General features: G+C 49.5%; 7 protein-coding genes across 7 annotated transcripts; 2 read left to right on the forward strand and 5 right to left on the reverse strand.

Annotated features, from left to right (window-relative positions):
* Positions 1-251: 251 nt before the first annotated feature.
* On the reverse strand, positions 252-2,681 carry C8Q69DRAFT_459047 (hypothetical protein). Its single transcript, XM_028630047.1, has 4 exons — positions 2,467-2,681; positions 1,805-2,401; positions 1,439-1,635; positions 252-1,323 (listed from the first exon to the last, which is right to left on the reverse strand). Exons 1-4 carry the CDS (start codon positions 2,555-2,557, stop codon positions 619-621), a joined length of 1,590 nt encoding a protein of 529 aa, XP_028488114.1. The 5' UTR covers positions 2,558-2,681; the 3' UTR covers positions 252-618.
* A 96-nt stretch (positions 2,682-2,777) lies between these two features.
* C8Q69DRAFT_172562 (Nsp1-like C-terminal region-domain-containing protein) lies at positions 2,778-5,341 on the forward strand. The gene is made up of 3 exons (XM_028625780.1): positions 2,778-4,679; positions 4,740-4,863; positions 4,936-5,341. Exons 1-3 carry the CDS (start codon positions 3,019-3,021, stop codon positions 5,158-5,160), a joined length of 2,010 nt encoding a protein of 669 aa, XP_028488115.1. The 5' UTR covers positions 2,778-3,018; the 3' UTR covers positions 5,161-5,341.
* Positions 5,342-5,623: 282 nt separating this feature from the next.
* Positions 5,624-6,870, reverse strand: C8Q69DRAFT_459051 (putative ATPase inhibitor mitochondrial precursor). The gene is made up of 4 exons (XM_028630048.1): positions 6,525-6,870; positions 6,317-6,382; positions 6,185-6,250; positions 5,624-6,102 (listed from the first exon to the last, which is right to left on the reverse strand). Exons 1-4 carry the CDS (start codon positions 6,656-6,658, stop codon positions 6,063-6,065), a joined length of 306 nt encoding a protein of 101 aa, XP_028488116.1. The 5' UTR covers positions 6,659-6,870; the 3' UTR covers positions 5,624-6,062.
* A 928-nt stretch (positions 6,871-7,798) lies between these two features.
* Positions 7,799-9,783, forward strand: C8Q69DRAFT_459058 (putative 14-3-3 family protein ArtA). The gene is made up of 5 exons (XM_028630049.1): positions 7,799-8,338; positions 8,397-8,703; positions 8,765-9,006; positions 9,061-9,131; positions 9,190-9,783. Exons 1-5 carry the CDS (start codon positions 8,272-8,274, stop codon positions 9,298-9,300), a joined length of 798 nt encoding a protein of 265 aa, XP_028488117.1. The 5' UTR covers positions 7,799-8,271; the 3' UTR covers positions 9,301-9,783.
* Positions 9,784-10,770: 987 nt separating this feature from the next.
* On the reverse strand, positions 10,771-12,602 carry C8Q69DRAFT_172632 (aldo-keto reductase). The gene is made up of 4 exons (XM_028625781.1): positions 11,812-12,602; positions 11,611-11,713; positions 11,034-11,548; positions 10,771-10,931 (listed from the first exon to the last, which is right to left on the reverse strand). The coding sequence occupies exons 1-3, from the start codon at positions 12,304-12,306 to the stop codon at positions 11,073-11,075; spliced, it is 1,074 nt and encodes a 357-aa protein (XP_028488118.1). The 5' UTR covers positions 12,307-12,602; the 3' UTR covers positions 10,771-10,931; positions 11,034-11,072.
* A 4,143-nt stretch (positions 12,603-16,745) lies between these two features.
* C8Q69DRAFT_172781 (putative bZIP transcription factor) lies at positions 16,746-17,612 on the reverse strand. Its single transcript, XM_028625782.1, has 2 exons — positions 17,182-17,612; positions 16,746-17,111 (listed from the first exon to the last, which is right to left on the reverse strand). The coding sequence occupies exons 1-2, from the start codon at positions 17,505-17,507 to the stop codon at positions 16,922-16,924; spliced, it is 516 nt and encodes a 171-aa protein (XP_028488119.1). The 5' UTR covers positions 17,508-17,612; the 3' UTR covers positions 16,746-16,921.
* Positions 17,613-18,107: 495 nt separating this feature from the next.
* Positions 18,108-19,312, reverse strand: C8Q69DRAFT_442630 (hypothetical protein; the record flags this gene model as incomplete). Its single annotated transcript, XM_028628855.1, has 6 exons — positions 18,108-18,191; positions 18,272-18,274; positions 18,331-18,526; positions 18,694-18,958; positions 19,097-19,170; positions 19,227-19,312. The coding sequence occupies 6 exons, from the start codon at positions 19,310-19,312 to the stop codon at positions 18,108-18,110; spliced, it is 708 nt and encodes a 235-aa protein (XP_028488120.1).
* Positions 19,313-24,994: the final 5,682 nt, after the last annotated feature.

The raw sequence follows: 24,994 nt of genomic DNA on the forward strand, positions 1-24,994 counted from the left end.
TATTGATTTCTATGCCCTTATATTTATATATCCCTGATGATAATAGTATAATGGTGGTGGAGAACCTACATTGTAGATTCGGGCTAGATAGTAGTGGGATTTTCTCCCAAGCAACATTGCATTGTATGATCGGGCCCCATACCATACCTTAATGTATGCACACGAGAGGAAGCTGCTTTGCAGATGTGGTTTACAATCCACAATGCTTCATTATTACTGCGATGAACATATTTTTATAGTTTATAATAAAAGCCATTAGTTAGTTATACTGTATTTAATGTGATAGGGGACAGAAATCACTACTAACTACTAGGATGCGGTGGAGCAAGAAGATTGAAAAATAAAAGATATATATACACAAAGAAAAATAGGCCCTGCCTTTTCATTTTCTTTCGAGTATTCTTCATATATCAGATTCCATGGTCGCCTGGTTTTTCTTGGCCGTTATCATTTGATCACAGAACCAATAAAGATTATTACAATAGTATACATGTCTGGTTATATCGTCATTGTGTTCACGAAGTGAACATTCACAGAGAGGTATCGGCACGGCCGAACTTCATCTCTGCTGAGCATATGGTCCGCCTGAAGCCGCCCTTTTTCTTTCGTCCCTTCAGATCATTTTCTGACGCGTCTGGCGTGACTGACGAGATTCTCGATCACACCTTCGAAGGCTTCTTTCTCGCTAACCAGACCGTCTCGTAGCTTGAGCCAGTATTCGAGAACCTGGCTTGCGCGATTCGTTGTGTCCTTTAGCTCCTTGACGTGCGTCTTCAATTCAGCATCAGTAAAACCGTCCAAAGCGGCATCCGTTGTGGCGCAGAGTCGATGCACTGCCGAGAGATCCAGCTCAGGGGGAGGCGGCGGCCCGCGTCGTCGTGTAGACCTCTGCTTTGCAGAATCAGAGGCATTGGCGGACGTGGATGACCCGTCCGCTTGGCCGTCCTTCTTCTGCTGTAGATTTTGGGATGCGTCAGCCATCTTAGAACCGTCGAGATCTATAGACGGCAAAACAAGTTTCTTTTGCTTCGACGCTGGCAGAATTTCGTCAAGATCGACCGGCACTCCCAAAGACACGAGGAAGAGTCTACGGATCCGAGACTTGACCCAGTTCGGTGGCTGCAAGGGTGGCGGAGCAACCAGCTGAGACCATAAAGAGAGAGAGCGTTCGCTGGTGAAGATGGCGGATGAATCAGGGATCGGGTCAACAGGCGGAAGGTTTGTGATTGATTTTGCATTGGGGAATAGGATGTCAAGATGGCTGTCAGTGGCAGCCGCTAGGTCGGAGAGGGACGTGAAGGAGTCGAAATCGAGGAGTGGAGGCTGTGTGACGGGTCCAATTAGTTATTGATATTTCATATTGGAATTATAACATGCGAAGAAGACCATCACGAATAGCCATTGCGCTCAGATTGATGCTTGTACTAAGACTACTTACAACAAAGGGGGAAGCAGGTGGTAACTGAGGCGTCAGGGGGGCAGTGGATTCTTCTTCCACGGCTTCGACAAGGCTTTCTTGAAAACCATCATCGAAATCCCCAAAGTCATCGTCTGCTGCAGCCTCTCCTTCTTCAAATTCATCAAAATCGTTCATAGAGGCATCATCGTTGTCGCCATGGGGGGGTTCTTCATCCTCTTCAGTTACCAGTGTCAGCACGATCCGTAAGATTACGTTGGTCCCGACTATCAGGGCGCTTTTCTTGCCCGATATTGCGTCCATGTCCATACCAGATTGTAATGGACGAGGTATGCCAGGGAAACCGAATTGTCCAATGGTCCCCCGTTCAGGAGAAGTTGGGCTTACCGGGAGCATCCTCAACCGTCTCCGTTGCGTCAGGTAACGCATCGCTCGGACGTCTCCGGTGAGCATGCGGGGCAGAAGTTGTACCATCAGTTGGAATACTGTCCACCCGTGAAAGTAGCGTCTGAGGCACAGGGCTAGGTGGAGTCTTTTGCTCTTGCGGCGAAGCATCGATAGAATTGGACCGCGAGCCAGACTCAGCCGCCCTGAACACAAGATCCGGAGCAGCATCTGCTTTGCGGCGTTCGTAGGCCTCTGTACCTGGAACTTCTCCGTAGCTCGGGGCCTCTGGGTCGACCTTCTCAACGAGCGTCCGGGGCACTGTATTGCCGCTAGGGACTACATCCGGTTCAAGCTCGACTCTCGACCCTCTCCTGCTGTGTTGTCCTTCTGGAAGGACTTCGACCTCATCGGGGACGGCGTCTTGTTGTCTTTTCTCATAGGCAGTAGACCCAGGGACTTCGCCGTAGCTGGGTTCATCGTCCACTTTCTCAACTCTGGTTATCGGTACAGGGGACTCGGCCCTGGATGCAGGACGGGAGACCGATGCCAGTCGTCCTTCGCTAGCATCTGAGAAGTGTTCTTCATCGCTCCCTGAAGCTACAAGACCACAGTCAGTTGGCTGACGCGCCATCAGGAACTGGAAGACGCGAGGGGAAGCGTACCTGGCTCCTGAGCCCCCGGATCCTCGAGCTCTACGCTCTTCGCGGGGGGCTCCAGGTAGGTGCTTGATGGGCGCGAGGGCCGATCCGACATTGGCACGCACAATTCTGGGTCTAGCACATGCAGAGGATAGAAAGAGAGAACGACAAGGGTATGAGCAGAAATGAGAAAAACACAAGAAATGCAAGAAGAGAAGAGCACGACGAAGTGACGCTGTTAGATACGTTTCAAACCAGATCGACGTCGACGGTCCAGGCTGGCCCACGGGGAAGCGCCTGTGGCTGCCTGAGGCTGAAACAGCTTAGGCGCCAACCGCCGCAAAAGAGCGACAAGCGCGTTCTCCCAGAGAGACAAAACGATTATGACCGTTGGATGAAGGGAGTGAACAACACATCTTAGTCCCCTTCAATTGTTTTTCTGCACCGCGAGGGGCGCTCTCATATCTGGGTGCAGTAAGTCTCTTAGTATCTTCTATTCTACCCCGTTCTGTCTGTTCTAACTCAGCTTTTTCTTCCAGAAGCTACCCTACTTTGCGGTCCATCAGCGACAACACCATGTCGAACAACAAATTCTCCTTTGGCACTCCTGCCTCCAGCGGGGCTTCTAGCGGAGGTCTTTTTGGCACAGCAGGGTGCAACAACCTCTTCGGATCTAATGCTCAGAGTGGCTCAGCAACTGGATCAAGTGGTGGTCTGTTTGGCAACGTTGGAGCATCCACAAGCGGAACGTCGTCTCCGTCATTGTTTGGGACGGCGCCCTCAGGTGCAGGTGCAAGTGCAGGACAGACTGGTTCCCTGTTTGGAGGAAGTTCAGCTGCTGGTGGTGGTTCTACTACGCCTACTTTCAGCTTTGGAAAGCAGAACCAGCCCAGCTTCACCACCCAATCGACGCCACCATTGTTCGGCGGTGCTTCTCAGACGCCCAAGACGAGCGAATCTTCTGCCCCCGGTCAGACGTCGACGAGCGGCGGCCTCTTTGGTAGTGCCCCCAAAACTGGTGGAAGCTTGTTTGGAAGCACGACTGCAACGCCCACTACATCCGGTGGTCTTTTCGGCAACAACACATCGACTACACCCGCCGGTCCTCCTCCGCTGGGTAGCTCCACTGGTCAAGGACAGTCTCTCTTTGGGAATGCGGCACAGAAACCAGGAAGCTCTAGCGGTCTGTTTGGAGGCCTAAATACGTCGACTCCTTCATCAACCCCCGCGACTACCACTGCCGCGGCCACGCCTGCAACTACACAGTCTCAACAGACCGGTGGCCTATTTGGGGGTGGTCTATTTGGAAACCTGAACAAGGATAAACCAGCGGAGACACCTGCGACGAGCAGCGCAGGGACCGGCGCGAAGCCTCTGTTTGGAGCGACGCCAGGTGCACCAGGCGGAACTACGCCCAGTACACAAGCAGCATCATCACCGTTCAAGTTTCCTTCTGCTGGATCTACGGACTCTCAGACCACCCCGAAACCTACATTCTCTCTAGGAGGAGCCGCCACCTCCCAGCCCGCTTCTAGCACCCCTGCTACATCTACTGCCACTCCACAGAAGTCCCTTTTCCCTTCACTTGGCGGAGCAGCTTCTTCAGCTACTCCATCCTCGACTCCTGCTACAGACAATGCCGCGACTGCGACGTCAGGCGGTGCAGCTGCTGCGAAACCCGCCGCCAGCACTGGAGGCCTGTTTTCCCTTGGCAAGCCTGCCGAGACAACGACAGCGACATCTCAGCCTGCAACTACGACCACGGCTGGAACGACCACTAGCACCACTACAACTGCGCCAGCGGCAACGGGTACCACGGCGACTACGGGTACTGCTGGTACCACTACTGGTGCGGCTGCCTTTGGCGCTTCCACGGCTGGTCCGGCACCCCCGGCGCAATCTCGTCTAAAGAATAAGACGATGGATGAGATCATCACGCGCTGGGCTACTGATTTGACAAAGTACCAAAAAGAGTTCCGGGAGCAGGCCGAGAAGGTTGCGGAATGGGATCGGATGCTCGTGGAGAACGGCACGAAAGTGCAGAAGCTGTACGGCAGCACTGTAGACGCTGAGAGAGCCACCCAGGAGGTGGAGCGCCAGCTCGCTTCTGTTGAGGGCCAACAAGAGGAACTGAGCTCGTGGCTGGATCGGTACGAGCGTGAAGTCGACGAGATGATGTCGAAGCAAGTCGGACCCGGAGAGACCTTGCAAGGACCCGACCAGGAGCGGGAGCGGACGTACGTATTGATTTTGTGTGTTTTTGCTACCGTTGAGATGGTGTTCTAACATGCTAGCAGTTACAAACTCGCCGAGAAGCTGTCGGAGCGTTTGGATGAGATGGGCAAGGACCTGACCAGCATGATTGAAGAGGTCAACGGTGCAACGGCCACGCTGAGCAAGACCAACAAGGCCGACGAACCTGTATGTTATACCACGATGATTTGCATGACTGTTATGATAGCTTCGAGACTAACCCGGGGGTGTCTCCCACAGATCTCCCAAATTGTCCGTATTCTCAACTCGCACCTCTCCCAGCTGCAGATGATCGACCAGGGCACGGCCGAGCTGCAAGCCAAGGTGTCCGCCGCCCAGAAGGCCGGCCAAACACTCGGCTCCCGGCTCAGCATGGGCGGTTATGGCGGCTACGGCAGCAGCAGCATTGGCGGAGGCTCCAGCGCCGCCGAAGACTTTTACCGCTCCTACATGGGTCGCAGGTGAGAGGTGATCCTGTTATGGTTTTTCTTTTTTTTTATCCCCCTCTGTTAGGTAGTTCGACACGGGACCGGCTATGTTTTGCGCGCGGTGCTGGTTGACCTTCTATTGATCTGGTTGATAACGACTGAAAGAAAATATATGTTGGGGTTTTCTTTCCTTTTCTTCTTTTTTTCTTTTCCTGCCTCATTTGGACGAATGTGCTGCTACTGGATGTTCTATTCTAGTCTTGAGTGACCAGTTCGTTGGGGAATCATGTTGAGACTCGTAGGTCGTTGGTAGTAACTAATAGGTGCCCTTTTTCTTTTTTGTAAAACACACAAAACATAGTACGTAGCAGCGCTGCGGTTGTCCTGTAGTTTATCACATGTTAAACTCACGGGGACTTCGAGGGCTGGAAGGTTCTCAGTTCCTCTGCGGAGTTGTTCCAGGTATTATTGGTAGTAGGATCATATTTATTTTCCAATTGGATCTTACGAATGAAGCCTCCGGGCTACTATTAGGTTTTATATTTAGCAGACCCAATTGAGATGCTTTCCCTTTCCGGAACGGGAAGCGGAATGCAGGTGGTTACGGAGTAATGACATGACATTACTATATCCAAGCAAACAATCATCGTTTGATAGCTAGCTGGCTTGAAAATCACAGAGATATAAAATGAGGAAATAATAGTGACAATTAGGAGTGGAGGAGGGACAGGATCTCTCAGACTGTTCTGTTTCCTGGGATAGGCCCATTCGAGACAAAAATGCCAGTCCCGATGCAACCGTCTCCCATGACTTGATTCACCCACATTGTTCTCGTGGAGAATCCATCGCCATGAAATCTCATGAAGACGTTTCACGCGTACTCAAGGGGGTAAAGGAAGAGGATGGACGGGCAGTTGTTGGGAGTCATGCGGACGTTTCTTAGTTCTGCTCGCCGCCCTGGCTGCGGGTGAGCTCGTCACTGTATTGGATACTTTGTCAGCGGGGGGATTCTTCTGGGTATAAAAGATATACAATGTAAATAAGGCCAAGGCGTCACGTACATGTGCTTGTCGAGCTCGTCGAGGTGAGCGCGCTGCTCCTTCAGCTTGGCCTTGAGGGCACGGAGCCTAGAGAGGATGATGTCAGCTATTGATCCAGAGACACTTGTGTTGTAAAGAGAGAACACTACTTACTTCTCCATCTCCTTCTCGCGGACGTAGAGGTTCTCCTGGGCAGCCTCGCGGCGGGAGAAAGTGTCACTGCAGGCAGCAGTTAGCATTGCGATCGAGTCAAGGTGCTGTCAAGGCATTGATGCTCTGCTGAAGCATAGTATCTCATCTCTCGAGCTGTGTAGATCAAGTAGACGATGGGAAATAGCAACAACAGGAACAGGGAACGTACTCCTGCTGGGAACCACCCTTGCGGGGAGCACCGAGGTCGCCCTCGCCCATTCTGGCGGCGGCAATGGAGAATGATCGGTTAACGACGGGGGTGCTGGTACGCAGCAGAGGACGGGCAATGGCGTGGCGGAACATGGTGATGATGGTGGTGATAATGATGGGATAGGGAAGAGGAGGAAGGGAGCTTTTATCAACAAGGACAGGATCGTGTGAAGTCAATGGGGAGAGCGGATGGGCTGACGGTCCCCTGCTTGGACTTGGGAGGCAGCTATCGAATGACGTTGTCTCGGTCCTGGCAGGCAGAACGATTATGTCAGCCAGAACACGGGTCAACTTAACTAGTCAACTATTTGGCTTGGCATCGAGATTCCATGCAGCAGTTGGAAGGCTACAGAATGTGCAGTTATAATTTAGTTGGTTATATCCCATTATTCAGTCACAGGTAATAATAAAAAAGAGGAAGAAGAATAGAAGGGAGAACAAGGCAGAAGCCAGTACTGACAACCTCTGATACTTGAGATTGGAACTACATATGTAACAACATACAATGACAGTCGATGGGATGGGATGGGATGGTCTAAGTAGTGTAGTCTATGGTCTAATGAGAACGAAATCGAGATGACAACGATCATCATCAGTGTGTAGTAGTTATTGTCGATATCTAGAGTATATAACTGAATCTCTCTCGAGTAGGAGGGCGGTGGAGGGGTCACTGGATGATAGTTGCTCTAGGCGGCGGCCCACAGAACCACAGAGAGAGAGAGAAAGGGAGACAGAGAGAGAGAATGTATCGAAGTCAATCAGAATGATTATGGTGTCTATGGTCGATATGTAGAGTAAATAATAACAATAATACACTCGAGAAGATCATAATAATAAATCCTGGTCGCAACGCCTCTGATATCACCGCCAAAAAACGAGGCCGCGAAAGCGTCTTTCATCATCCACCGCCCGCCAGTCACGCTCCGGGTCTGCGGCCTTCCCCCGTCCAAGATCCGCTTGTTCCCTTTCGCACGCCAACCAAAACGCCAAACCCCGTCCCGATCCCAAACTTGCCCTCTCCTGCCAAACACATCAGCCTCTCCAATCTTCCCCCTCTCTCTTCTTCCCTTCGTCAAACCTCCCCAACGACATACCGATACCACTCCCCCATCTCGCTGTCCTATCTCCAAAAAGTCTTTGATTCTTTCTTTACCTCCTATCTCTAACCTCCCTACGACTTTCCTCGCGTTCTTCCAGGTGAGAACCCCCCTCTCTCCCCCCCCCCAAATCTCGACCCTTCCCCCCCCCCCTTCTCCACCGTCCCAAAGTTATCCCACGGCTCCCGGCCAGACCGCGACTTGCGCTGCTTCCATGTCACTCGATGAATCGCATCGTCTGTCCTCCTCGTTTCCGTCCTGCTGGCTGCTAGTGAGAAAGATTATGGGCGATCGTGGTGGTGCAGGGAGACTGGATGCGAGCGTATGGAGCGGTGGTGACGAGAACCGTGTCAACATGGACTCTCTGGCTGTCATCCATGGCTCATGTCCACCACATTGCTCTCCCAACAGTGTCGCTCGAGGAATACGAGTCCAGGAAGCGGCAGTCGCGAGCTGGAGGAGGAGAATCGCTTTTGAAAAGTCCCCTTTCGCATTGTCTGGGTCTCAGGAACCCGACGGATATCCTGTCCCGCCGCGTGTCGGGGACGCATCGTCTTCCACAGCAACAATCAAATACTAACTCGCGCACGCGTAGAAATTTCATTCACAATGGGTTCGAGCCACGAAGATGCCGTCTATCTCGCCAAGCTCGCCGAGCAGGCTGAGCGCTACGAAGGTCCGTACTTGTTTCCTTCTTTTGCTTCTGTGGGACGCGATGGTTGACTGAGGGACAGAGATGGTGGAGAACATGAAGGTCGTCGCCTCTTCTGACCAGGAGCTCTCCGTCGAGGAGCGGAATCTGCTCTCTGTCGCCTACAAGAACGTCATTGGTGCTCGCCGTGCCTCGTGGAGAATCGTCACCTCGATCGAGCAGAAGGAGGAGTCCAAGGGCAACGAGGCCCAGGTTACTCTCATCAAGGAGTACCGCCAGAAGATCGAGGCTGAGCTCGCCAAGATCTGCGAGGACATCCTCGAGGTCCTGGACAAGCACCTCATCCCCTCTGCCCAGACTGGCGAGTCCAAGGTCTTCTACCACAAGATGTGCGTTTTCTTTCCGGATCCCATCGTGATCGGAACTGGCGAGATCTGACTGCGTAAACAGGAAGGGTGACTACCACCGTTACCTCGCTGAGTTCGCCGTTGGTGAGCGCCGCAAGGCTTCCGCCGATGCCTCCCTCGAGGCCTACAAGGCCGCCACCGAGGTCGCTCAGACCGACCTGGCTCCTACCCACCCCATCCGTCTGGGTCTGGCCCTGAACTTCTCCGTCTTCTACTACGAGATCCTCAACTCCCCCGACCAGGCTTGCCACCTGGCCAAGCTTGCTTTCGATGACGCCATTGCTGGTACGTAGAGTCGTCTTGCTCCTAACCGACACTTCAGCGCTGACCATCATGCAGAGCTCGACACCCTGAGCGAGGAGAGCTACAAGGACTCCACCCTCATCATGCAGCTTCTCAGAGATAACCTGGTAAGTCCAATTCCGTCACCCTTTGAGGCGCAAATATGCATACTAACACATCATCTAGACTCTGTGGACCTCGTCCGAAGCTGAGCCCGCTCCCGAGTCCAGCGCCGCCGCCCCGGCCGAGAAAAAGGAGGAGGCTCCCGCCGCCGAGGGCGAGAAGCCCGCTGAGTAAATTGGAGGCACCTTTGGAACCGCGTCATACGGCGGACGAGAGATCGAGAGGAGAGGAGGCTGCTGCTAGCGCATGGAACGAGAGCAATGAGAAAAAGAAAAAGAAGAGGCCTGTTCGGTGGTCCTCTCAAAGAGCCGCAGGAATTGGGCTTCTGTTTTCCATTCTCCTTTAAACCCCTTTCTGAAGCATATTTTCTTCCTAATGCGCACCAGGCCTTGCTGGTACTCCTGTTCCCCGACTCTGGATCCTCAGTTTTTTTACCCCCTTTTTTGCCCCAGCGTCCAAGATTTAATTTATTTTCTGATTGCCTCGCCTGCCCCCCATATTCAGCCCCCCCTAAAACCCCAGACGCTCTAGTCTCGATCTCCTTTTTTGAACCCTTTGTGGTGTTATCCTCTGCGGCTCTAAACTTGCCGTGAGGTTTTAGATGTCAGGCAGCAGTGACTACAACAAACTAAACATATTACATTCGAATACTCTAGATCCAGTTACCAAGTCGTAGACTCTAGTGACTAATCCTTGACTTCCTCTGTTGATGTTCATGCCAATTCAGGATCAATGGATTCGAAGACGGTGGCCTACAACTAAACAAGGTCCGTCAAACAAGAGAAGAATATCCTCCCAATGTGTATATATCGAGAAATCCATCTCTCTCGCCCATCCTACGTCGCGTCATCACAATCATCGAAACCAAACTATACAACAAACACCCACCACGACTATACAGACCAGATATCCCATCGGCACCGGCACCATAGACACCAACCAACAGACCGCAAAATTCCGTATACACGTAACGACCTGTAGCTTTCTGCATGTCCATTGCTGACCGTCCTCGCGGATTAACTAGTTCGTTTCTCTACTGCGGAATCAAGTACAGGAAGCGACGGCGGTGGGTGATCCAATGAGGAGGTTAGTTTAAGTCTCCTCTTCTGAGTAATGCATGTGCAATAAATACAAAACAAGATACCATCTCAGTCATATCCATGAACGGTTGGCATCAAAAAAACCTACCTGCCACATTGGCACCACGTCCGTATTCTTCTGTTATTGTCAATTGTGGTCCTTTTTAGCGGATAGTTTGCTGTTGGATCTCGAATCTCTATTATGCCTTTGTGTGTATCTTTGTTACTTGTTATTATTGTTTACAATATGGGCAGCAGGCTAGATTCAGTATTTGGAAATTTGAGGCTGTTATCAGGGTTTTTCGTGTAACTGGGTAGTGGACGACTCGCTGTATTTAAACTATCGTCGGCTTTGGACATTTCTCATTCTTTCGATGAACTGCCATGAAACATGTACTCTCCTCAATGTCCGGGTATACAATAGTCATTCCGGGCCGATGGCCGAACCATAACTATACAAGGCAGCGAAAATGAAACCGACTTAGCTCGCGACAGAAGTATAAAGGGCCGATGAAGATACCATATGTTTTTTATTTATTTACTTATGACCCGCTGCTTTCCTTTACAGGAGTTGAGCAGGCTGGCTCACGTTAGAGGTGATTGATATTCTTGAATGATATCTAGAAGGCTTTTATTACAATTAGAAATGAGTTCATACGATCACTTCTCTCATATATGGTATATAACTTCACTATGTGTATGGTACGGGTGATAATGACTAGGTACCTAGAAGACGTTACGAATTAAGTATAATGCTAGGATGTATGTAATTAAGCGTATTCTACCAACGCGATGTCGAAGCTTATTTCGATATCGTTGGATACCTACCTAGGTATCAACCCCATCCCGACGACACCTCCATTCCTTTTAAGTATGGCCCACAATCTTTTTCGGCACGTACGGCTCCTCCAGATACTGTATCTCCTCCTCAGTTAACGTCTTTCCACGTACATCGACCGCCTCCTCTAAACGACTGAGACTACTGAACCCGACAATCGGGACAGTGCCCTTTTGAATGATCCACGCCAACGCAACATGGCTCATCTTCCATCCCTTTTTATCCGCTAGTTCCTGAACCCGCTTGACGATCTTCTCATCCGCCTCGGTCGTGTCCTTGACTAGGGGAGTCGTCTCGGAACGAGTCGTCTCGACTGATTGCCATGGCCTGGCGAGTAGACCGCGGTACAGCGGTGCCCAGGGGATAAGTCCGACTCCGGTCTCGTGGCAGTATTTGATCATTTCCCGCTCCTCTTCTCGGTAGCAGAGTGAGTAGTGGTTCTGCATGCTGATGAATTTGGTCCAGCCGTTCTTTTCAGCGGTGAATTGCAGCGTGGCGAATTGGTCTGTATGTATGGTAGTCAGCGAGAATGATGGTTTTGATGCACGGGGATGATGATGCTCTTACAGGCCCACATGGAACTGGCTCCGATGTAGCGCACTTTTCCGGATTGGATGAGATCATGGAGGGCTTTCATTGTCTCTTCGGGGGGGACGGTGGAGTCGAATCTCTGTAAGAGAATGATAAAAATCGATCAGTACATACATGTCTTAAATGCATTTAAAAAGCGCTAAACATAATATTGGGGGGAAAGAATGGACAACATACATGAATCTGAAGTAGATCGATATAATCTGTCTGCAGACGCTTCAACGAAGCATCGACAGCATTGAATATAGCCGTACGCGACAAACCACCTTGGTTGACATAGTCCTTGCTGGCCGCCATCTCCTTCCCATATTTCACATGGAAAACAGCCGGTTCTTCACCCACAGTTCCATAACACTTGGTCAGGAGAACAAGCTTGTGTCGAGGCAAATCGTACTTCTTGATGACCCGGCCGATAAACTCCTCGCTGACACCGTTCGAGTATACATTGGCAGTATCCCATGTGTTGAGGCCGCGATCGTATGCGCCCTTGAGTAGGGTTTCGACCTCTGCCTCGTTGTCGTTGACCCATGGTTGCCAGTCCTTGTGTCCGAAGGACATGGCACCCAGAATGGGGACGGAGACGCGGAGGCCAGACTTGCCCAGCTGGGCGTAGGAGACCTTGGTAGCCTCGCAGCTCTGCTTGAGACTTAGGGGAAGCGTAGTCTGTGCCATTTTGTTCAGTCGTTCGGGGGTGTGTCACAGTATATACGAGCAACGCAAGCTTGTCGTACAGGCTTGACAATTCAAACCTTTCAATCGGGCAGTCGAGGACAGAACAGGATGAATCCACGGGATGGAAAAGGGCCGAATATAAAAAGCAGCCCTTGGAGTCGATTGCGATTCTGCTGCCTAGTAACGCTACCACCAAGGTTCCTATATATACCTGCCGGACTGGGAAAAAGCTCTCCTAGACCGATGGATCTGGATCCCTGTGTGAAACGTACACTTATCCGTCTTTCTGCCAATTGCAAAAACATCGTGAAGCACGTCTCAGACGATTAATAATTGACCCCGGTCACACATAAACCCCGCTTCCCCCGCGTCACTTCGATGCGCGGTGTTAAATGGTGTTAAGACGGTGTTAATGCTTGAAAGAGGGGCTCAATTAATACTTCTTTTTATCTTCGATACGGTCGATTCCGCTAAAGATATATCTGAATGCTGAGCGGGATTCCTGTCATGGAATTGAAAGCATTATTGCGAACGGCTATCCCCTGTTGCGACCTCGTGGTTATTAGACATTGAGCTTCAGATGGTTGCAATCACGTGAAAGTAACCAAGTAGGTACCTATGTGTTCAGATATCGATGGAGCTCGAAAGACCTGATAGCCAGAATGGATGTTATTCGCTTCTCTCGAAGATCCTTAAGAATTGATGAATGGTAGAATTAAGAACAACGTGCTCCTGTTGATGGAACAGGTTATGGATTGTTGTATGTCAGGCCGGTGAAGCTTGAGGGCATCCTGTTGTCGTCAAAGGTGTCTTATTCCTTCTAACATGCGAAGAAAGTTAGCAAGGTTGAAGTGTTTATCCATGGGAGCTGCAAACTCAGAAATAATGGCTATAGTTTATAACATACCTTTCGGTGTTTCGCTCAAAATCCGTTCTAAGATATAAGTTAAGGCAGCTGAACCCTTCACTACATCGTATAGAGGACTACCTCTTCAAAGTATACTATCAAGGAGTATTAATTCATGTTCTTGGCCCTCGAAAAGTGTCCCGGCAAACAAACAATCGAATCGCAAAGCATCATCTAACACTAACAGCGTCAATGGAAGCATGATATCATGAACCGAACGCTAGAAAACGATACTTTGACGATCACGGAGGGTAGGGTCGCTGCATCAAAACCAGATTCAGAAGGATTAAAGACGCATGAAGCAATACTCCATACAGAGTACAGAGTACCATTGAGGTTTGGAGCAATCCTCGACGTCAGCTTATCATCAAGAATATCATCAACCAGATCTCATCCCCCCTCCCTCCTCTCCCCGCAGTAAGCTCCGTAAGATGAGAAAATAGTTCCATGATTAATGCCAACTATAAAATGAGTACGTGTCAGATGAATCTGTCCTGTGATCGAAGATCCGGGGATACCGACAATATATCCTAAGGATGGCACCTTGTGTGTATGTATGTATGTACTGTATCTACAACCTAAGCCTAAAATTCAGTCAGCTTTCTCTGCATAACTACGGTAGGTAGTTAGTTAGTTAGTCAATAACCCCAGAACAAATGGTATACAATCAAACATTTATAACCCCTAATCCCTACCATACAATCCGACGGAATGCAGCGGAACTGACAAAGTAAATACACAGCGAGTAACTAACTTAACTCATAGTCACTTCCCAGTAACTGATTGGTCTGTCAAGACACGAATTAGGAAAATCTCTCAATCACGATTGGGGGAGACTAAGGGCCAAATGCCGAGCATGATCTATTCACCATCCAATAACTATTTTCCCTCATGAGAATTGACAATTAGTCTGTTGTATCTTTTTCTTTTCTTCCCCTAGCCTTCGTTCACATGACGCACAATAATGCCAATAACTTATATTTGGTTCCACAAACAGCGTCATGTTTAACTCTATCTATCTACCTTAGACACGCGGTATGGATTCGGAAGGAGGGCTCGTGACCTATTATTATTCTACATATAATGGCAATTAACCACGTATTATTATTTATCACTCCTCCGTAGTTAAGTAGTAGTAAGTATCGTATGTACATATGTCGATTTCTCGCCTTGGAGAATGAATTAATGATCTTCATTCCTTCATGATCGGTAAGATAAATATGGTACATACATAATACATTCAGCTTTGAAGTAATAGGGTGTCTTCCTTCCTTCCCCCCGTTTCCGACAGCCGTGAACCCGAAATATCCAGCCATTAATTATTCTCTCTTGTTTTTTTCGAGATCCACTTATCACTTATAGAGTACTTAGTTAAGTTATTCTCAAACCAAAGAATTCCTCTTGAAGCCATGCATTGACTCAAACACCGCAATTCATTACGGTACGTTACGTAAATATCTACTCCCAACTTCCTCGACGTGGAACAACCAAATCAAATAAAACAAAACATCCCAGTAGATACTTGAAACCCCTACTCTAAACTCAGCTATATTAAGCGGCTCAGCTTCTCCCCTAGTGTTGAAAAGTATTCCGTAAAATGAGCGGGAAAGGCGGGGGGGAAGTGTGGACCATAAGTTGATTTTCATGTATGGTATACGTATACGTATGTATATACATCCCTGCCTCAATGTCTCAGTGGCGCCGGGCCATGATAACCAGTCAGGTACGCGAGATGCGTTTTTCTTTTTTAACTCCAGACGCCGCCACCCACCCTTCTGGGATCTTTGCGCCTTGCTAGGAACAAGAAAGAAAAACAAAAAGATAAGTTCGGATTTGTGGAAGGGTTTTGGATTTTTTTGGGAATTAATTTAAATCAATTGGCTGGTTGATTACGAGGCGTGATTTGCGATTCATGCCCCGGTGGCCAACGATTATTGTCAGACTCCGCTGTCAGCCAGGTGTGGGAAGGGGGGGCGTTCGAGGGAAGAAGATCTGCACTTGGAACGAGGCTTAATGTTGATCGATGACGGTGATTGCGATGGTGGGATCGGCGATCGGGTCGGTAATACTCTCTCCTTGGATGGCTGGGTATGGGGGATGGTGAGATTCTTCATCTAATAGTTGAGAAGTATCCTGTTTGAGATAAGACGAGTTACGATAGTTAATTACGCATAAGAGATATGGATGAAGATGAATTTTTAAATGGCTTTTTATTGAAGTCATAATAATTCGCTGCGCTATGCCATTGTTCTTGTGGAGATCCGGATGAAACAAGAGTGAGGCGCAACCGCTGAATGTTCGAACCAGAGCTCGAAATGGGTTCTTTCCGAAAAGGGGGAAATGGTTTTGTATAACAAAAAAGGTGTGGAGCGCACTTGGGTGCACAGAGAAACAGTCTACCGGCACTGGGCCCAAGGTTAACGAAGAAACAAAACGGGAATTCAGGTGGTCGCATATCATCTGTATGGTATCCATAACAAAAAACTTCCCAAGTGACGTCGGGCGCCCCGGATCGACAGGCCCCTAAGCCAATCATAAAAAAAAAAAAAACAATGTATCAAGCAAGGACGCGACAAGGGATATATATATAGGCAACACAACCATTGGCAGCTCCATGAAAATGCTTCCCCGCCTTTTTTGCTAACCAGACCGTGACAACGTAAGTGGCAAATATGGCATGAGGCCACCGATCTCTGGTGCCTTTCCGGTCAACCTAACGCCTTAACGTGCCATGCCAATAACAGACAAAAAAAGCTCCGTGGATAGATAACAGTTCCAAACCATGTACCGAAAGCAGAGAGAGTAGTTCGCAAATATAGACAAGACAAGCGAGTTCAGCCCATTTCGGACGACTCGGAAGGGACGACGATCACGCCGAGGAGGTTGGATTTGTCTCCTTTTCTTTAGAAAGAAACCTGTGTTTGAAGGGGGGAGAGAGACGAAGGGACGAAGCGACTGCCAAGCCACTGAGCGGCGTGTTCCGTTAGCGACACCGCGTCATGTGCCATGACGTCAGCCGCTCGCTCCGTTGCCCAGCAGTTAGTTGTTCACGGCGAACATTCCACATGGCAAAGCGGCTCTTCGGGAGGTTGGCGTCCCTGTGGCGATGGTGCGTTCCCCGGTTCGATAGCGGTAGGTAACACAATGTGAGGTGAGACTCCAGCCGTGTTGATGCGACGGCATTGGTGCGCAGCGGAGAGGTAACGGTAGTAGAGGCGATGTGTGACGAGAAACGTGAGAGCTGATGGGGGATGGTTCCGGTATCCGATAAGTGAACGATGTCTCCCACATCTCAACAGATCAGGACCGACCCGTTTACTTGATAGGGTGGAAGGCTGAACTTCTGCGGCTGACATGCAGAGACCACGAGACCACGGCCGTAAATTGGATTCCAAGGCAATCTGAAGTGTCCGCCGCAGAAGTTCTCCAAGAGGCGAGCAAAAAAGATGAGGATGGATAGGTCGCTCGGTTTATTGTAAGATCGAGAGGCGAGGCCGAATTCGTTGGGACGTTGGCAACGTGCATATTAAGGTATTAACGTAATTATCGACGGTCACCGTGCAATTAGGGGTAGGGCGACTCCGTCCCAACGTCCCGAGACAGCCGTCGTATGTCTTCAACGGATTGTCCTCTCGCTGCCGTCTTTATCACGATCTTCTTCGAGTCGACACGATTCCTTTTCTTCACCCCTTGGACGCCGGAAGAGAGTTATTTCGCAGACTTCTTCGTCTTCGCACCCGTTGTCGATGTGATCTCGCTCTTGGTCATATTCCGCGTAAGGCCACCAATGTAATCCTGAAGGAACTTGTTTTCGCTCTCCAGCTTGTCGTGATCCGACTTGACCAACTCAATCCGCTCCGCCAGTGCCTGCAGTGACGATTGTAATGTTCTTGCTTGTCTGCATCAACAGTCAGCCAGCCATTCACACGTAGAATACAACGCTCTCCAAAGCTCTTGAAGACACTTACTCCTGTAGCGTCTGTCTGGCTTCCTTTCCCAACCGTTCCAGGTCAGCGGAGTTGCGGCGGGGGCTCATCGCACGAGCATCATCCGGGGGGAATTCCTCCTCCTCGATCTCGATTTCAGGGTGGTCTCGCGGGACTAGTATTGAGGCACTGGGCTTCCGGCTGGCCATACGTGGCCGCTCTGCCCGCGACCTGCGCTCGGGCTCAGCGTCAGAGATGGAAGAAGACGACGATGATAGTGACGATGTATGCATGCGAGTATTGTCGTTCGGATGCGGCATCGCCGGTACTGGAGATGAGCCTTGTAATTCACTGGGCGACGATGCCATATCTGGGGGGGGAATGATGTGTCTGGAGTTCTCTTCGAGAGAGAAAACTTTGGATGGTCGGACCCAGGGGGGGATTGCGGGTTGCGGGTAGACGACGATGTTGGACGGGGAGATCAACCACAGCCAAACAGATGAGCACCCGACCTCGAACACGGCGCCAGGATCAGAAGCGCTGGTCCGAGGAATTGAAATCAAAGTCGAGGAAGTTTTATGCTGTGTTGGACGCACACGCGTGGGTGGGAAATTGGGGAAAGAAAGGAGGGGAGCAGAGCAGGAGAGAGAGAGCCAAGGGGCAGAGAGACAGATTTTTGTGTCGACGACACGGGTACAACGTGGTATAGACGGCGTGGATGGTGGCCAACGCGAATGGCGGGCTTTTTGAGGGAGGACAGCTTTTTCGCTTTCGCCGTTCCAGCGGGGAGGGGGGGAAGAGGAAGGGTAAATTTAGTGTCTTGACGAGCAGTGGGTTGACCCCATCGGGCGGAGTACGACTACTTAGTATTAGTACTTAGTGACGGACGATGGACCGAAGGAGGTTCGCGGGTTTAGTAGTGTTAAGTGGTGAAGAAAAAGAAAAGGAGCGGGTAAGTTAATTATTAGTTAGTAGTAGTAGTGGTCGTAGTGGTCGTAGTAGTTTTTTTTTTTTTGCTGCTGGGACTCGTGGCGGCCGACGGTGCGGTAGAGCTGCCAGCGTGTGAGAGTTAAGTCTCTCTCTCTCTCTCTCTCTCTCTCTTGGGCTGCGTGAGTTGAGTGAGTTAACTTACTAGCTAGTAGTGAGTTAGTTAGGCCCTTTGTTAGTCGCTCGATGATCCTCATTACCCACCATACAGCTGACTGACGTTCCAAGGTTCCTTTGAGCGACAACACGGCAGACGCGGTGGCATTCCCCTGCCGAACACGCCCAATAGGACTCCCGCCAACGCAGCAGATCTCGCGGATTCTTGAGGCTTTCCAGAAGCAACGCTTTGCTAGTGCTGGCTGCGTTGCTTGGATCAGGCGGCACTGCGCCGTCGACTGTCCTGGATAGCTATCCGATAGTCCCAGTGTCGGAGGACGAGCATGGGAGCCGCGTTAAGTGTGACTCGACTCCCCTACTTTCTCTCTCTTTTTTTTTTTACCACAGATACTACTAAATCATTATGGTATTACTATATTACTACTATACTGACAGCGTGGGCCTTCTCACCGTGGAATCGTGGACAAGCAGCGATGCGAATTAGCTACTCCGTATCCGATTACGATCGACTTGGCTCTCTCCCCCAAGCCCTGCGTTGGTGTAGGATCACCCATTCCCACGGGTACGACGGTGATAATAAGGGCGACCGAACGCGTCTGAAAAAACGTCCTGAGACGCAGCAGGGATGGAGGATCATCCCTGGCTCCTAACGGTTGCAAAAAGACGATTTGATTCTTTTTGGCATCCCTCCACCACGCAGCCGTCGGCCGATACGCTATAGCGACCATTGACACCGTTCCCATGGTCGCGGCGGATAGACAGCGCTCAACGGTGGCCAAAGGGCAAATAGCAAGCATCGTGCAGCCCATAGTCCGTCCGCCGTATCGTCTCCTACCGATCTATAGGGACATACCTTCTTCTTTTGCTCTTTTCCCCTTTTTGCTGCATTCCTCTGGAGGCTGCGTCAAATCAAGCCCACCAAGAATTCTTCGACAAAGCGAGTTATGACGCAGCATACGGCCCGTGTCTACCTACATACATACATCTGCAACAAACACTGGAGTTCCGAATCATCCATAATCATCGCTATCCGCGTTTCCTCTTCTCCCCCAGATCTGACAATCGTCATTGTGGAGAGTCTGTCCCGCGAGCAACCACAATGTGATACGACCGTCATCGCAGTCTGCGGATTGGCTCTGGTTTCCTTTTTCGCTAGTTCCGACTGGTGTTCCGCAATCCGTTTTTTCTCGCCGCTCGCCTGTACCCGTCGGACCTGAATCTGAATCCACGGTGGGCCCCCGCGCTGCCGCTTCTTTTCCAGCGGCCACGTCCGCGGTTTGACGATGCAGTCAAGGCAGATTCACACAGCTCGATGTTTCGTAGGCGACAATGCTCTGCCATCCCTCCGCCGTATCTATCGTTCATGAGCCTAAAACCCCAGCCGCATGACGCACCTGGAATGGAAATGATGTCAGCCTTCCCAGCTGGCAACTGGCAAGGCTGGCACGGTGATCTATCTCCTTTACTGAAACCAGCCCACAGCTGAGGAGTTCATAGTTGTACATGTACAAGTACATACATACTTATAGATCGGGTCTTAGTTCGTGGCGTTTTGGTGACAGCTTAGCTGCTTACTCTACTGCCATAGTGTTATCAAGCGATATCGTTTGGAATCAGATTGCCACGAATTCGCCCCGACGGTTCCGACAGTCTACGCCCAACGCGACCCTCTCCAAAAGAATCAGAGTCATCGGGGAAAAAGGACGGGGAAGAGAAAAGAAAAAGAAAAAGAAAAACGGCCGCTATTTTTGGTGTGGTACTAGGTGCATGTGCAATAGTGACCACTATTATACTGGTTACTACTGCCGCACCAGTAAGAGTAACTCTTAAAATGCACCCAGCAAGGCTCGCAAGAAGTCAAGCGGTTGTGGTATCTCTCGTTTGCTCTGGACATTATTATTCAAACCCGTATCTATCTACTCTATCTACTCTCAAAAAGACTGCCCCACGCAGACCCTTGCAGTCCGTTGAGAGAGCTTTGACAGTACGGAGTATTAATTAATGCCGCCGGCTGCTGCTTCCTGGTGACTGGAGCATTTCATGAGATGCATCAGTGGCCAACGGGCGATGTGACCCCGGGGAGAATGATAAACAATAGTCCAGCAGTCAATAAATGACAATGATAATATCCATGCCCACCTGGTATGCCGCAGCAAGGAACGGACATGTAACAAACGTTGTCGGCCACTGAGATGTGTTCCGTCCATTCCCGTCTCTCCAAAGCAGTGTCCATTATTATTATCCAACAATATTAGAGGGTTATTGCAACGACCCACAGTGGTAGTACAACATAAGGGATTACTCTGTGCGGTAAGTCTTAGCATTTTTGATGATTTTTAAATGGCAGGCGGTCTGTGAAATTTTGAAGGCGGTCTGTGTAAGGCTTTTATTACGAGACACCCGCCTCATAGTATGAGGCACCCATTTCATAGCGAAGCCTACCTGAATAGGGAAGCGGTGAAGCTCGGTAAAGCTCCACCCACTAATATAGCGGTAACATATAAAATCTATGTGGGGAATTGCTTAATAATTGTATTCGGATTACAGAATCTTTCTCCATCATGTGATGTCCCGTTTAGGATTTACCAGCAGAATCCCTTATGTTGTACTACCACTGTGGGTCGTTGCAATAACCCTCTATTGTGCCTGTGCTGCTGCATCACCCACGAGGATGATCAGACTCGTGACCGCCAACGTACAGCAGAACAACATCGGCCAGGGCTCGGACTCTGCAAGGTGGAGGCAAAACAAAGCCCCCCCAGATCTGTCCACTATCTATCTACTACTGCATCCAGAAGAACCACTGTGTTACTTGGTCGTGATACACTTGGGATTTTCCTCTAGTACGCTCACTGCTCTGGCGCGTGACTGATTTGATTCTGACCGAGCATCTCCTAGTGCAGGTTCCCTTTCACCACTGAAACCGTCGAGGATTAATTGCCCTCCCCAGTTGGAGGGTCCTGACTCGACGATCATTGCCTTGTGGTCCATGGAATAATATAATAATATCTAATAACTACTACAAATGCCGATGATTTAGCAATCTGGAAACAGGTGAAACAAGAAGAATTTCCGAACTGCTGGTCCAAGAGACGACCTGGAAACTTCTGCATCCCGTATTCTCCCCATCGTCAGACAGGAAAACTGTGACAGATCATCATAACTCGTCCGTTCATTCGACCTCGCGGGGATCTACAGTGACGGCTCCATTCGATTTCCTTCATCTCCGGTCATTTTCCCCCTCCCCCCTTCCCTCTCATTGCAGTAGGGCTATGATGATCGTTTCCCGGTTGCTCTTTTTTTTTCATTTTGGAGAAAGCGACCCTCGCTTCCATTTCCCAATCAAGTTCTCTCCTCTCTCAAAACACCATGAATATCCCAGCACGAGCGATGACTCGTCCCCGGCTCCCGTAGCGATCGTCCCGGAGGAACCATCGCACAAGCCTATCGGAAAGTCGGAGAGACTTAGATTGCATGCCAAGGCACTAGATAACCGCCTACACGGGCGTTTTCTCTTTTACTGGTAGACCGTCGCAATTCCCCATCCGGTCACTTTCACCAATGATGCCAGTTTCCAACAGCGTGGACGATCGCCAAGAGTCGCTTCCCTTTGACCCTTTCGCCCATTTTTCCGCCGGAGTTCCTTGGAACTGTCGGAGAGGAATAGTCGTTATCACGGCTGACCATCTTGTGCTGACTATCTATCTAGGACGTCCCTGTTTGTGGACATCCTGCAAGACGAACCTCCGACATGTAGGAGAATATGGTAGAATTCTGTCTAAGAGCCCAGTGCGGTGGCCCATCGATGGCAAATGAAACGCAGAGAACCAACAGATGGAAGCTTTGACAATAAAATACGAGTAGTGTGATACAGCTAGAGTCTTCGCGAAGCGCGTGTGATCTCCATCTTTCTAAACCACCAGTGATCGTGCAACGAGGGTCTCCACGTCGACAGCGTGAGAGAGGCAGTCCCCGACTGGATCGCGGCTACACCCGCTCGTTTGCGAAGCCATTCTATCTTAGGAATCAAATTTCCGTCATTTTGTTCGGAGTTCCGTGGGGTGTTATATTATTATTATTATGATTATTCGGCCCAAGTGCCACTCTCCTCGACTTACTCTAATGAGCGCTGATAGAATCAAACGTTCAAGAACATGACAGCGGTGAACCCTGTTCAAGTGGGCGATAGTATCGTGCCCGCTACCGATGTGGACGATATGCTACCCGTCAGCCACAGCAACGCTAGATATTACAGATTCCTGCGATACAGGGCCCCTCATCTGGCGCTATCTCTTAAGTTATCAATCATCCCGGCTCCGGAAGACGGCTCGTTGCTTCCTAGATGCATGTCGATGCAGCTTCCCTGCCTTCCATGGACATGGAGGGAGTGGGATTACCCAGGGGGAATGATTAAGCCTTTTGCAGCTTGAGATCTAATCGATAAGTTAACTACTATGTTGCTGAATGATACACATCATGCGGGATATCTATACCATACCTTCGATCATTCCGTATAGGACGGATTTTATTAGCCCCGGGCTATTATTACGATTGGAATGCTAGATATATCCCACATGTTCGGTGATCTACTCAGTGGATTCATTCTCTGGCGCGGTTTCGTGTCTGAAACTCTTAGCATGTTACTGAATCTGCAGCCCTAGAGTGGCGCTCTCGAGTTTCATCGACATTTCCATCGTGAATTTGAAGATGGGAACATATCTCTCCGCTGTCAGTTGAGAATCCGCTAGAATCATACTGTGGATGATGTTCAGGCCATCTCCAGCAATCACAATCAGCCAAAGCTCAGCGCGACCCCTCGTTCGTTGTCATCATCCATCGGGATTAACTAATAATAATTTCTGTCAACCATACCCCGTCACAAAGGAGTCTGTTAGCGTTTCACAATTACACCATTATTCCTGGGTCATTCGACAGTTCCCACGAAGCATTTATTACATATTATTATTGTGGGAAGAAGCGGTAAAGAGATCATCACCACGTCTTCTCGTGCCTGACCCCGCAATGTGAAGTTGAGTTTGCCGGGCCCAACTTTGCAAGCGATGCCCAACCGCGCCCTAGATAAACTACTAACCTCTATTGGCGCCAATATTCTCCTACCTACGGAAAATACATTGAATAGGTAAGATTCATGAGATACTTCAACTAGACGGTCACGCTCACCGTTCCTGGCGTCTGCTGATACTAGATAGATACTCGTTGGGGAGTCCGTGCTCGATACTCCATCGCTGGCACGGGGAGATACATCAATCAACTTCTCGTTGCAAGTTTTTCTCTCTTTTAGATCGTCTCCTTGCGTTTCAATTTGCGACTCGGAAGAGACCCCGTCGGGCCCGAGCCGCGGGAAGGACTCCATCAAAAGAACCACACCGAAGAACTTGAGCTCGTGAATTTGATGCTGATACGTCTTTGCCTCCAGCAGCTTCAGCTCTCTCTCTCTCTCTCTCGCTCGATCCCTCTCTCGACCGGCCGGTGAACCGCGGCAAATGAAGTGACGGCACTATACCCCCCAAAGATCGGTCCCAAGGATGTCGGCTCGGGACGGCAAAGTTCTGTGCTCCATCGGGCTCCTCCCGACCGTACCATACATCCCGGTTCCTTAAGAGGAATGAATGACAATCAGTCTTACTCCATACTTATTATTCTCCGCTCTGCTAGACTGCGACGTAGCCATGGTTCGCCACATATTTCGCCGAAAATTTCACTAAAAAGGGTCCATGAGACCTTCCCTTTTCGGTCTGGGCAAAAAAAACACGAATCGACTGGGGTACATCTAGTCAGTAGTTAACCTCAGATCCTGAAGGTGATAGTAAAGAGGATACTGCATATGAAGTAAAGTAATAGACGATGCGTAGGACAGATCAGCTACGGGCATGTTGCTTGGGGCAAAATATCCACTGATGACACAACTCGAGGTAATACATACACACATATCCTTGCCACGTCGTCTCACCCTCGTATGTATGCAGCATACTTGTTTTCAGTAAATTTCTATCGACTTCTGCATATTCAATTCTATCTGACTAACTAGTTGGATCGTCAGGACAAACAAGAAAGTAAGAAAAGAGGCTAGCTGCGGGCCAATGATGCGTACTGATATCTACTAGTTAGTACTACTATAATACTCACAGTCATTTGTCCTTAACCCCCGATAGTTAGTTATTCTGTTTATTAGATCATGTCTCGTATCTTATTGATTCGTGTTCGAATAGAAAAAAAAGGTGAGCAGAGTAACTTAGTACCCAACCCAAATATAGACAAACAGCATAAAATTTCCTCCTCATCTTTCTTTCCCTATCCATTAATAGACAGAAACAAGCAGCATGTATCATGCAGACCAAAGCACATCGTTCGTCATCCATCCCACAATACCCTTCTTCTTTCTTGCCTTTTGGCTTTCTCTTTCCAACGGGTACCCATCTGAAGTAACTATGTGCAGTACTCCATATGTATGCACAGTATGATACTACTGGTCAAAAATAGCAATTACCCACCCACACATAGTTAGAAGCGAGAAAAAAAATAACCTCAATAATAATAATAATAATAATAATAACGCTTCAGATGCATCATCAATACGTATACTATTTGCTAACTAGTTATTGCTATCGTTATGAAATGCCATTTGATACGATAATGAATACCTTACCTCATTGTGTCTATGAGTATTATTGAGAAATGGTCTGTCTAAATTTATCGTTGGGTGGAGTAACGAATTATGTGGCATGGTGGC

This window comes from Paecilomyces variotii (genome assembly GCF_004022145.1).
Source record: "Paecilomyces variotii strain CBS 101075 chromosome Unknown C8Q69scaffold_2, whole genome shotgun sequence".
In the NCBI taxonomy this organism is placed as follows: Eukaryota; Fungi; Ascomycota; class Eurotiomycetes; order Eurotiales; family Thermoascaceae; genus Paecilomyces; species Paecilomyces variotii.

Coding starts and splice junctions, on each gene's coding strand:
- C8Q69DRAFT_459047 (XM_028630047.1), bottom strand. CDS start 2,557: ATGTCGGATCGGCCCTCGCGCCCATCAAGCACCTACCTGGAGCCCCCC. Junction 1,636..1,804: donor GACGGTTGAGGATGCTCCCG/GTAAGCCCAACT, acceptor TGGTAACTGAAG/AGGATGAAGAACCCCCCCAT. Junction 1,324..1,438: donor CACCTGCTTCCCCCTTTGTT/GTAAGTAGTCTT, acceptor CCCGTCACACAG/CCTCCACTCCTCGATTTCGA.
- C8Q69DRAFT_172562 (XM_028625780.1), top strand. CDS start 3,019: ATGTCGAACAACAAATTCTCCTTTGGCACTCCTGCCTCCAGCGGGGCT. Junction 4,680..4,739: donor GACCAGGAGCGGGAGCGGAC/GTACGTATTGAT, acceptor ACATGCTAGCAG/TTACAAACTCGCCGAGAAGC. Junction 4,864..4,935: donor CCAACAAGGCCGACGAACCT/GTATGTTATACC, acceptor TGTCTCCCACAG/ATCTCCCAAATTGTCCGTAT.
- C8Q69DRAFT_459051 (XM_028630048.1), bottom strand. CDS start 6,658: ATGTTCCGCCACGCCATTGCCCGTCCTCTGCTGCGTACCAGCACCCCC. Junction 6,383..6,524: donor AAGGGTGGTTCCCAGCAGGA/GTACGTTCCCTG, acceptor TGCTGCCTGCAG/TGACACTTTCTCCCGCCGCG. Junction 6,103..6,184: donor GACGAGCTCGACAAGCACAT/GTACGTGACGCC, acceptor TATCCAATACAG/TGACGAGCTCACCCGCAGCC.
- C8Q69DRAFT_459058 (XM_028630049.1), top strand. CDS start 8,272: ATGGGTTCGAGCCACGAAGATGCCGTCTATCTCGCCAAGCTCGCCGAG. Junction 8,339..8,396: donor GCAGGCTGAGCGCTACGAAG/GTCCGTACTTGT, acceptor ACTGAGGGACAG/AGATGGTGGAGAACATGAAG. Junction 9,132..9,189: donor AGCTTCTCAGAGATAACCTG/GTAAGTCCAATT, acceptor CACATCATCTAG/ACTCTGTGGACCTCGTCCGA.
- C8Q69DRAFT_172632 (XM_028625781.1), bottom strand. CDS start 12,306: ATGGCACAGACTACGCTTCCCCTAAGTCTCAAGCAGAGCTGCGAGGCT. Junction 11,714..11,811: donor TCGATCTACTTCAGATTCAT/GTATGTTGTCCA, acceptor ATTCTCTTACAG/AGATTCGACTCCACCGTCCC. Junction 11,549..11,610: donor AGCCAGTTCCATGTGGGCCT/GTAAGAGCATCA, acceptor CCATACATACAG/ACCAATTCGCCACGCTGCAA.
- C8Q69DRAFT_172781 (XM_028625782.1), bottom strand. CDS start 17,507: ATGGCATCGTCGCCCAGTGAATTACAAGGCTCATCTCCAGTACCGGCG. Junction 17,112..17,181: donor GCCAGACAGACGCTACAGGA/GTAAGTGTCTTC, acceptor CTGTTGATGCAG/ACAAGCAAGAACATTACAAT.